The sequence below is a fragment of the Cynocephalus volans genome, chromosome 11, assembly GCF_027409185.1.
Source record: "Cynocephalus volans isolate mCynVol1 chromosome 11, mCynVol1.pri, whole genome shotgun sequence".
Classification (NCBI taxonomy): Eukaryota; Metazoa; Chordata; class Mammalia; order Dermoptera; family Cynocephalidae; genus Cynocephalus; species Cynocephalus volans.
In genome coordinates this window covers 39,541,582-39,554,054 of record NC_084470.1, presented here as the reverse complement: position 1 = coordinate 39,554,054, position 12,473 = coordinate 39,541,582, and the positions used below count along the sequence as shown (strand labels likewise).

Here is a 12,473-nt window from a genome sequence, read left to right as displayed (position 1 = left end):
TTGGCCTCTCATCCTCCAGGTCCCCTCTTCTCTATGTGGCCTCTTCAGCAGAATAGCCTGGACTGTTTTACATGGCAGCTGGTCTCTGGGAGAGTCAGTGAGCAAGAGCAAACACACCAAAAATGGAAGTCACAGTTTCTTTATAACTTAGCATTGGAAGTAACAGCTCATCATTTCTGCTCAAGAGAAGGAAAATTAAGATCTACCTCTTGAAGGGATGAATATTAAAAAATTTGTATGGACATGTTCTCAAGACTACCACTGCAGTGGATGTGATAGAAGGTGGTCTAATTCAAGATGCGTTTTTGGTGTAGAGATAGTAGGACTTTACTATGGTGAAGGAAAGCAAGGAACTGTATCAGTCAGGGTCCATTCATCCCATGCCAGTAATCCCAGAGTCTTAACTTGCTCCAGCACCAACTCAAAAGTCCAAAGTCCAGAGTCTTATCTAAATCAGATATAGGTGAGACTCAAGGGATGATTCATCCAGAGGCAAATTCCCCTTCAGCTATGAGTCTATGAAACCAAAACAAGTTTCATGCTTCCAAAAAATGGTGGTAGGACAGGCATAAAGTAGGAATTCCTAATTCAAAATGGAGAAATATGGAGGAAAAGAGAGGTAACTAGTCCCAGGTAAGTTTGAAACGCAACAGGATGCACAACATTAAATCTTAAAGCTGGAGAATAATCTTCCTTGACTCCATGTCCTACTTTCTGAGCACACTGGTATGGGGGTTGGGCCTCCAAGTCCCTGGGCAGTCCCTATGTCTTTCATGGGCTCAGCCCATGCTTCAGCTCCCCGAGGCTGGCATTGCTTGATGGTAGCTCTACAATTCTGGGGTCTTAGAGATGGCCCTGATCCCACGGCTCCATGAGGCATTATACTATGGGACTCTGTGTGGTGGCCTTTTCCCTGCAACAAATCTCTGCCTGGGCTCCGAGGCTGGCCATGATGTTTTAAAATCTAGTTGGAGGAAATTATGCCTCCACAGCACTTGCATTCTGCTAGCCTGTGCAATTAGCTCCACATGGACACTGCTGGGGTTTACAGCTTGCTCTTTCCAGAGCAGAAGCCAAAGCTGCACCTGGGCCTTCTTGAGCTATGACTGGGGTCATCAAGGAATGCTGTGCCAGAACATGGAACAGAGACTTGAAGCAGCACAGGGCAGTGAATGCTGAGGTCCCACAGGCATCTCCCTGGAAACCTAGCCCTAAAGGTTCCTAGCTTGCCTTAAAAATCTCTGTAATGACTTTGAGGTCATCCTCTCACTGTATTGATAAATAGAACCTAGCTTTCTTCTATCTATATTTATCTCCTTAGCAAACTTGCCACTTGGACACACCCTTAGTATTCTCTCTCAAACATGCTGTTTCATTTTTTACATGGCTAGGCTGTGTTTTCCCTATCTTTTTATTGTACTTTCCTTTTACTAATAAATTCCATCTTTAAGTTATTTCTCTCTTTTTGCTTGTTGCTGTATGCAAGTAGAAGAAGCCATGCAGAATCCTGAATGCTTTACTACTTAGATATATCTTCTGATAAGTATCCTACTTCACTGCTCTTAAGTTCTGCCTTCCGTAAAGTCCTAGGACACAGACACAATTCAGCCAAGTTCTTTGACACTTTTTAGCAAGGATGGCCTTTCCTCCAGTTTTCAATACCTTGATCCTCATTTGTGTTGGAGACTTCATCAGAATGGTCTTTAGTGTCCATTCTACCAGCATTTTGATCACCACCACTTAAGTAATCTCTAAGAAGTTTCAGACTTTCCCTATAGCTCTCTCTCGTGAGCCCTCACCAGAATTACCTTTAATACGCTGTCCTGAGTAATCTAGGCTTTTTTTTTTTTTTGGCATTCGCTTCAAAACTGTTCCAACTTCTAGCCATTACCCAGTTCCGAAGTTGCTTCCACTTTTCAGATACTTGTTATAGCAATACCCCACTTCTCCAGTACCAATTTTCTGTCTTCATCTCTTTTGAGCCACTAAAACAGAATAACAGAGACTGGGTAACATATAAAGAAAATAAATTTATTTCTCACAGTTCTGGAGGCTGGGAAGTTCCATATCAAGTTGGTGGTATCTGGTGAGGACCTTCTTGTTGCATCACTCATGACAGAAGACATGTGGGTGAGAGAGGGTGGCACATGCAAGAGAAGAATTCACCTTTCCTATGCTTTTCTGTTCTTACCAGGCCGCCTGCTGATCTGATGTTGCTCACCTACACTGACAGCAGATCTTCTCCACTCATTCTATTGACTCACACACCAATCTCCTCTGGAAACTTCCTTACAGATACACCCAGAAATAATGCTTTAGCAGTTCTCTAGGTATTCCTTAATGAAGTTGACACCTAAAATTAACCATCACAGTACCTTATATATAAAAACTAACTATGTGGATCATAGACCTACATGTAAAACTTAAATTATAAAAACTTCTCGAAGAAAAAATATATATAATCTTTGCAGTCTTGGGCTAGGCAAATATTTTTTAGCTATAATGTCAAAACCATAACATATAAAAGAAAAAAATTAATAAATTTGATTTCATCAAAATTTAAAACTTCTTTTTTTTCAATAAAAATTATTAAGATAAAAATAAAAGCTGCATATTGGGAGAAAATATTTACAAATCATATATCTGACAAAGAATCTGTATATGAAACTTAATAAGAAAACAAACAACCCCATAAAAAGATGGGCAAATTTGCTAAAGAAGATACACAGATGACAAATAAATACATAAAAAATGTTCAACACCAATAATCATTAGGGAAATGCAAATTTAAACTATACTGAGATATCATTACATAAGTATTAGAGTGGCTAATTTTATTTTTAAAGTTATTTATTTACCTTTTAAAATTTAACATTTACTTGTACATATTTGTAGAGTACAGTCTGTTATTTCAATATATGCATATACTGCACAATGTTCATTTGGGGTGGATAGCATAGTTTTGTACCCATTAGAAAAATGGCTAAAAAAACTGACAACATCAAATGCTGGTGAGAATGAAGAAGTAACTGGAACTCTCATATGTTTCTGGTGAGAAAAAACACTAGAAAACGTTTTGGCTTGTCAATTAAAAAAAAAAATCAAATTAAATATAATCTTATATTATGATCCAGAAATGCCACTCCAAGCACTTTTCAAAGATAAATTAAAAATTATGTTCACACAAAAGCTTGTATGCAAATATTGTACTTACTTGGACCTTCAATACAACGTTAAATAGAAATAATGAGAGTGAACATCTTTAACTTATTTTTCAACTTAAGGCAAAAACATTCAGTCTTTCAGCTTTAAGTGAAATGTTAGCTGTAGGTTTTTTGTAAGTGCCCTTTATGAGGTTAAAGAAGTACCCATTTATTTCTACTTTGTTGAAAGGAATAAATGTTGAATTTTATCATATACTTTCTGTACATATATTGAGATGGTCATATGGTTTTCCTTCTTTAAATTGTTGATCTGGTGAACTACACTGATTGATTTTTAAATGTTGAATCAGCCTTGTATTTCTGGCATAAAACCCACTTGGTCATTGTGTATTATTCTTTTCATAAACTGCTGGATTATATTTACTTAAATTTTGTTGATAATTTTTGTGTCTGTGTTCATGGGGGATACTGCTCTGTAGTTTTCTTGTAATGTCTTTGTCTGACTTTGGTATCAGAGTTATGTTGGCTTTATGAAATAGGAGTTAGCAAGTGTTCCTTTCTTTTCTATTTTCTGATAGAGTTTGTGCAAGATTTGTATTATTTATTCCTTAAATGAGTGGTTGAATCTTTGATTGAAGATGTCTGGGCCTGGTTTTTCTTTGTTAGCAGCATTATGTTCTGAGGAAGATTTTAGGGCTTTAGAATCAAGCAACTCCAGATTCAAATCTGACTCTGTTGATTTCTCCCTGTGAGACATAGGGCAAGTTAGTCATTCTTCATGAGCCTCAGTTTCCTCATCTATGAAATGAGTGGTTGTGAAGATTAAATAATAATATACACCAATTGTTTAGTACTATAAAACATATAAATGTATATATAAAAACTATGATGTTTGCATATATTCAATTATTTGATTGTTACTATTATACTATACTATTTATTACCATACTATATTATAATACTTATTTTATAGATAAGAGAGCTACTGCAAAGGGAGATTAAATAACTTGCCCAGAGTTACTCAGGTTGCACGTGATGCAGCCAGAAGTTGAACTGAGGCTGTCTAGATCCAGAGTCTGGGCTTTTAAGCACTAAACTACACTAAGTAAACTAAAACCTATCTTTCAGTGTTGCTCTGAGTATTAAATGAAGCAATTCATATAAACAACTAAATTTGTGCTAGAACAAGGATGTGCTTTAGTAAATATGCATTATTATTAATAATGTGAATTTTTATTATTTTGGAGAGAAACTAGTTTGGAATATTTTCAACCTGAAAGGCATTTTAGTATATATAAATAATGAATTACTCTTTAAAGTTGATTGCAGTGAAATTCTGTAGACATTTGCTACACTTTACAAAGTGAGATTGTGAACATCAAACCTTGTTAGGAATAACAACTTGAAATCTCACCCCGGTTCAGCACTGTCTTTTTGTGCAGTCCTGGCAATTAAACCTCTTGTAATGTTGGAGAATCTGTATAATGAGGATAGGAAGGATATCTGTTTTGAGTACTTTGCCCTAAGTTATTGAGTGATTTAAAAAAGAGGGGTTTCTGAAGGTGCTTTGAAAAGTACATCTAGTTCTGGGCCGAGCCCGTGGCGCACTCGGGAGAGTGCGGCGCTGGGAGTGCGGCGAGGCTCCCGCCGCGGGTTCGGATCCTATATAGGAATGGCCAGTGCACTCACTGGCTGAGTGCCGGTCACGAAAAAGACAAAAAAAAAAAAAAAAAAAAAAAAGAAAAGTACATCTAGTTCTAATATGTAATATAAATATTTAGTGTTTTATGATAAAATTAGAATCCTTTGTTGATATGTAAACATTTTGAGATGATTTTGAACATCGTATTTTCTGTGACTTACAAATAGATGCCATTTAATTTTAGGTTTTCAGATTTTCACGTGGTTATTCAGATGAGGTTGGCCTTTCTCTTGGCCAGATGAGGTAATAACTATCATATACCAAAATGTTAGATTCATTCTATTTATTTGAAAATTGCAAAGGATAGCCTAAAAAGTGGAATCACAAATTTAATAAGTACTTTGCCCTAAGTTTTAGTCAGAAAGATGTATCTTAGCATTTAAAAAAAAATGTTAAACCTTATTATGTCAAGATATATAACATGATGGCATAACGTCTGTATGGTGTTAATTAAGGCTTGGAGTGGTGTGGAGGCTTGGCATATGGGGCATTTTGTTGGAGGGTTTAAAAAAAAAACCTTTCTGTTCTGAAGTGTAATAGTTATTGTGAAAAATGTCAAAAGCTAAAGAACAATTCTAATTCTGGGAAAATATAATAACATACTGCTTTCTTTTGTGAATTGTAGCTGACTTTGGCCTGGCAAAGCAAAAACAAGAAAACAGTAAACTCACGTCTGTTGTTGGAACAATCCTGTATTCTTGGTAAGAACAATTATTTCATGGCTGTCAAACATCATACATAACTGGTATGGAGTTTAATTTCTATTCTTGGCTTGCAAAGGAAAGAGAATTTTGGGAAAGAAAGCTTATTTTAATGTTTTCCTCAATTACCAAGGTAATACACATGAATAGAATTATAGATCACTATGTGTGTTTAAAGCAACGACAGCAAAAAAAATCTTTCTTCTCAGGTAGCTCTGCCCCTCATGGTGACTATTTTAACTTATAAGTTGAAATGGTCCTTGACACATAGTAGGTGTATAATAGTTGTTGTTGAATAAATCTATGAATGAACTAGTAGATATGCTACCCAATGTGACACTTGGAACATTTTATTGCATCTACTTGTATGTATGACTCTTTCTCTTTTATAGCTATAAACATTCAAGGGCAGGGAAAGGACTTTTGTGTCCTATTACCTATCCCAGTACTTTGCAAATAACAGATATTGAATAAATTTTATTGTGTGAATGAATACATGATGACAGATGCAGTACAATTAGATATATGTTTACAAAGTAGGTTGCTTCTTCGGTAAATGAGTGTTTATATTTTGATTAATTGAGGCACTTGTAATGTCTTTAGCATATTTTGAGGGTTCCTTTGCAAGCCATTAATTATTATGAAGTGAGAATCTTCTTTTGCTAATCATATATTTTTTGTCAAATCTGTTGAAATTAGCAAACTAATATGGCAGTAAGTAGAAAAGCAGATATTGGGGAAATATTCTGAAATCTAATACAACAGGTCAAGCAATCAAGAAACTTCCATTTTCTTTCTTAAGCTAGCCTATTGTTGTACAATTGAGTCCTGGGGATAAAATTGAAAATGAATCTTCTTGAAGCAGGGTGGAAATTTTCTGGAAATAACAGCCCCATTTTACAAAGTCCTTTCATACAAGAGTGTTCAGAACAGAGTTTTTAGAGGTGACTTTCACTTATTTTACTGAAAACTGGTTTACATCTTTATTCTTGAAACTAGCTTTATCATAAGGTGAAAGAGATTGGTGGCCAGGCTAAAACTGAACGTTGAAAACTGCAAGTTTGTCTGTCTACATAAACTCTTAACAATAAGGCTAGTCAGACCATTGCTTGCTACTAGAAGATATATTTTCTTTTGTTTTACTTTGCACTATTTTTCAGAAATAATGAAAATTTGATCACAAAAGTGTTAAGTAACCATATATTCCTGAACAGATTTGATTGTTGATCAAAATTACAGCACAAATAAAATAACAACTTAAATTTCAGTTGGTCATACTTGTATAAGCAGATTTTTATACCCAAGATTGTGAATTAAATTTAGAATTGCTAATATGGTTGTATCAACTCTGTCTTTGTGTGTGTGTGTGTGTGTGTGTGTGTGTGTGTGTGAAAGAGAGGATCTATAGAGTAGGTAGAAAAAAATTTAAAACATGACAACTACTTTCCTTTATTAGCCCAAAGACACATTTTCCTTTAATTTTTAAATTAACCAAAGAGTTAGTAAAGCTGAACCTGCTGATATAGATAAGCTATTATTTCACGTAGGTATATCATGATTGTTTTAGTAACATGGACAATATATCTTATTACAATTCATCTTTCTACTAAGCTTTTGTTCTTTTAAATTGCTTTAAAAAACTCCTTTCTACTACTTCCTTCTCTCATCTCCCCTCTCTCACAGTTGTTAGAAATGCTCCTTGTGGGTTTTACTATGAAGTTGAGCTCACAAACCAGCTTTCTTCCTCGTTTTTGATGTTTTCAACTGAGCACGGAGTTAAAAGAACTCAGTCCTAAATTACATTTCATTATTTTCTTAGTTTGAGATTCTCCAAAAGTCAGACCTTGAGACAGGGATTCAAGTGAAATAATTCATTTGGGATGTGGTCCCAGGAAACACTGGTAGAGGAGTGGCGGAGTGAGACAGAGAAGGGAGGCCAGTACAGTGAATATTAATAATCAGGCTCATAGAGTCTTATCTGGGATATAGTGTAGGAGACGTCTTGGAGTTGTCCTATATGCTGGATGAGAGGTTGGCGTATTTTTTCCCCAAGTGGGAGCCCTCAGCATTTGACTGAGGGCTGGCCTGGGAGGCTGGTGGCCCAGGGACTTCTGGGAGAAAGCCCTCAGGCCAAGAGTCAGAACTGCTTGATGCCAGAGACTTGCACTACAAATGAGAGTTGGAGGGGACCTGGCCAGGGTCCTGATATTTCAGCTGTGTAATTTCTTAAGTCCTAATTGTTACAAATTTAAGATGCATCATAATAAATTGTTTGATATATCCAGTTTCTCGTGAATTTTCTAAATTCTCGTTTTGGGGTTTTCTCTGAGTTTTGTAAATTGGACAAAAATAAAACAGCTACCTTTCATAGTCACCAATTGCTCTGAGTCTCACAACTCATGCCTTTTCTTGAATTGTCTCTTTACCCTAGGGTATTTCCCTCCTAGTTCTGTAATTTTTGTGTAATCCTCCTGAGCTTCTCTGAGCCTACATATGTGGATCTTGAATGTGCAGGGAACCTCTATCCCTGCCCTCCAGGGTCCCCAGAGTCTGATGAGTTTGATGTTGCCATGTCATTTTTGCCCTTTCATTTTGCTTCCTCAGGTATTAATTTATTTAATGGGAGAAAGTTCTCTCTATCAACTCTTGTAGGAATGCCTCAGAGCATCCTTTATTCAGTATTCAGTGCCACATAAGTGGTTTGTGGGTGCATGGCTGGACCAATTGTGATGGAACAGAAGGTCAAGAAAAGCTCATTTTCTTAATCTGATTTGATTGATTATTAGGCAGGTCTTTGCTGTCCTTCTCAAGGTAAATCATCTTCAAATATGGTCCTTGTTTCTGTTTTTGACCTCTGTGTCTTACTCCACTTCCAAAGAACAAAACTGCACACCATTTTTGACTGCATTTTCAGAGCAGACTATAGAGTTTGAGGCTTTGGGAAACACTTTAAGCTAGTTCTTTGCAGAACATATATTTGAGATTTAATAAGCAAGTATGATGTAATAAAAATGCAAAACTTTGACCATTACTGGGATAGAAATTCATTGAGTTTCTATTGCTTCATATGATCCCATTCATATTATGACATGAGATAATTAGAAGAGAAGCTGGTGAAGTTTTTATTGGATAGATCAAAATAAACCCATAGGTAAACCCAGGCAAGTAGAGACAAAGTGGAGCATGCCCAACTATTGATTGTAACTCTTAAGTTCTTAAGAAAGCTGTAATACACTCAGAACTCTAAAACAAATTAATGACTTAAAATACTTGAGTGACTTCTAGTTGCTTATGTAAAGACCAAGCCTCAGTATGGCTACCAGCACACAACACTGCATGCTCTGGCCTCTTCCAGGTTCTCCAGTTTTATCTCACACCAGACTTTAGTAATTCCTAACTGCTCCATCTGGGCTCCTTCTGACCACAGGACCTTTGCACATGCTGGGATACTATTTTTCCACTTGTCATATGATTAACTCTTACTCAACCTTCAGTTGTCAGTTAGAATTTGGCCTCCTTGGGTGAATCCCCCTAGATAAGGCATATTTCCTCTGGTCTCCATACTCCATGCACTTTTCTTTCACACAGTTGAATTTTTCATTTAGTGATAGGCCATTATAATTTTTAACCACTATCCCAAGCACTGAGCCCAGAGTCTGGTACTTTATAGACTCACAAGATATATTTACTACATGAATGATCCATTATTTGCATGATTATGAACAGTACCCAAAGCAATGTACTATAAAGAAAACTGTTCCTTTTTATTACAACAAAATTTTCACTCCCCCTTGCTGTTCCTTCAGATGTCCAAAATTTTCCTCCCTAGAAAGCTCTTCCACCAGATAGCTGTAGAGTTTACTTCCTTACTTCATTCTGGTCTCTGCTTAAATGTCACTTCTAGTGGAGAGGTTTTCCCTGAAAACCTGCCCCAAATAGCAACTCCCCTTCAGACTCTATCCTCTTATGCTGATTTAGTTTTTCATAGTCCTTGCTGCTGCCTGACCTTGTATTGAATTTGAATTGGTTTATCATGTGCCTCCCTGACTACAACACAAGCTCCATGAGTGTAGGACTTTTGTTTCCTCTGTTCATCATGTTTGCCCAGGGCCTAGAAAAGCAGACAGGCAGAATCTCAATAAATATTTTGAATAATTAAAGACAAAATAAGTCATTCTGCATTTGAATGTGATTAAAAATCAGTGTGCATTTATATTATGCTCTAAGATACTAATATATCTTTGAACCTTTCATACTTTTGTCCCAGTGAAGCCTGAAGTGAATGCTTTTAGTTTGAGACAGTAGGTACCTTGATGTCAGGGTCTATTTTATTTATTTGTTTATTTATTTATTTAATCTTCATATCTTCCATATTTACCATTGGCCCTGAGGGGAAATTGCAAAATAGGAATTTTCAAAAACAAGTGTATAATTGGAATAAGAACATATATTGATTAGCTGGTAAGTAGAACATTACTAAAAGCTCAAGCTCTGGAATCATATTGCCAGGTTTAAATCCTAGTCTGTCATTGAGTGTAATAAATGATTGAAAATCTCTATGCCTCTAACACTACCTGACTTTAAGCTATACTGCAAAGCTATAATAACCAAAACAGTATGGTACTGGCATAAAAACAGACACACTGACCAATGGAATAGAATAGAGAATCCAGAAATCAACCCACACACTTACTGCCATCTGATCTTTGACAAAGGCACCAAGCCTATTCACTGGGGAAGGGACTGCCTCTTCAGCAAATGGTGCTGGGATAACTGGATATCCATATGCAGGAGAATGAAACTAGATCCATACCTCTCGCCGTATACTAAAATCAACTCAAAATGGATTAAGGATTTAAATATACACCCTGAAACAATAAAACTTCTTAAAGAAAACATAGGAGAAACACTTCAGGAAATAGGACTGGGCACAGACTTCATGAATATGACCCCAAAAGCATGGGCAACCAAAGGAAAAATAAACAAATGGGATTATATCAAACTAAAAAGCTTCTGCACAGCAAAAGAAACAATTAACAGAGTTAAAAGACAACCAACAGAATGGGAGAAAATATTTGCAAAATATATATCTGACAAAGGATTAATATCCAGAATATATAAGGAACTCAAACAACTTTACAAGAAGAAAACAAGCAACCCAATTAAAAAATGGGCAAAAGAGCTAAATAGGCATTTCTCTAAGGAAGATATCCAAATGGCTAACAGACATATGAAAAAATGCTCAACATCACTCTGCATCTGGGAAATGCAAATCAAAACCACATTGAGATACCATCTAACTCCAGTTAGGATGGCTAAAATCCAAAAGACTGTGAACGATAAATGCTGGCGAGGCTGTGGAGAAAAAGGAACTCTCATACATTGTTGGTGGGACTGCAAAATGGTGCAGCCTCCATGGAAAATGGTATGGAGGTTCCTCAATCAATTGCAGATAGATCTACCATACGACCCAGCTATCCCACTGTTGGGAATATACCCAGAGGAATGGAAATCATCAAGTCGAAGGTATACCTGTTTCCCAATGTTTATCGCAGCACTCTTTACAATAGCCAAGAGTTGGAACCAGCCCAAATGCCCATCATCAGATGAGTGGATATGGAAAATGTGGTACATCTACACAATGGAATACTACTCAGCTATAAAAATGAATGAAATACTGCCATTTGCAACAACATGGATGGACCTTGAGAGAATTATATTAAGTGAAACAAGTCAGGCACAGAAAGAGAAATACCACATGTTCTCACTTATTGGTGGGAGCTAAAAATTAATATATAAATTCACACACACACACACACACACACACACACACACAAACCGGGGGGGGGGGAAGAAGATATAACAACCACAATTATTTGAAGTTGATACAACAACCAAACAGAAAGGACATTGTTGGGTGGAAGGGGGGGAGGGAGAAGGGAGGGAGGTTTTGGTGATGGGGAGCAATAATCAGCCACAATGTATATCGACAAAATAAAATTTAAAAAAAGAAAAAAAAGAAAAGAAAATCTCTGTGCCTCGGTGTTCTCATCTGTAAGCTGGAGATAATAATAATAAAATTGCCCATCTCCTAAGGTTGTTGTGAGTGTAAATGGGTTATGTGTGTCCAGATCTTGGAACAGTGCCTGGCTGGCATCTGGTAAGAACTTACTAAATAACAGTGATTGTTATTTGCTAAAAGTTTGAAAGAATGGTACTCATTTGAATGTATAGATGGTATTATGCCTAAGAATCAGATTGTTTCTTAATAGTCATAATAGAGAAGAATTAAATATGCTGTGTTTATTTATAGCTCCTTCTCCCTTCCTGTCTCTATATTTGGTTCTTGGATGGCTGCTTTGGTTACTAGTAGGGACCATGATTTTCCCAAGCAGCTGAGAAGTATGAAAAGGGAGGAAGATGCTCTTAGCATGCAAAGATGGGAGATCTATAGGAACAGAACTTTCTATAGCAGTGCTTTGAGCAGGTGGGCAGGGGTATGCTTTTGCCTGCAATTCCTCCTAATTATGACTTTACTGTGGCCCAGCAGGATGATTTATCCAAGTAATATCACCTCTCCCTGCCCTCCATAGCTCCGCCTGCCTTCTTGCAGCTCCAGAAACACATGCACACACACACACACACACACACACACACACACACACACACATGCACACACACAGTTGTTTTATATTAACTGCTTAGTTAGGTAGGAGGAAATTTTGAGTGAACTCAGAATTTAATTGTACAAATTGAACTCTAAATACATCTTAAAGACTCAGTGGAATAGGTCACATGGTCTCATGAATTTAAATAGAAGCTGCTAAATAGAAACTATTAGAGAACAGATATTAATGATTTCACACCACATAATGTCTAGCATTATGTTGCTATCCACATACTTTT

At 36.6% G+C, this 12,473-nt stretch overlaps 1 protein-coding gene across 8 annotated transcripts in view; it reads left to right on the top strand.

The window, feature by feature from the left end:
• Positions 1–12,473, top strand: part of NEK10 (NIMA related kinase 10) — a 222,101-nt gene that overhangs the window by 67,790 nt on the left and 141,838 nt on the right. For all 8 annotated transcript variants that reach the window (XM_063114326.1, XM_063114324.1, XM_063114321.1 and 5 more), the window contains one exon: positions 5,492–5,567. In XM_063114326.1, the coding sequence (XP_062970396.1) occupies positions 5,492–5,567 (76 nt within the window). The remainder of the gene's footprint in view (positions 1–5,491; positions 5,568–12,473) is intronic.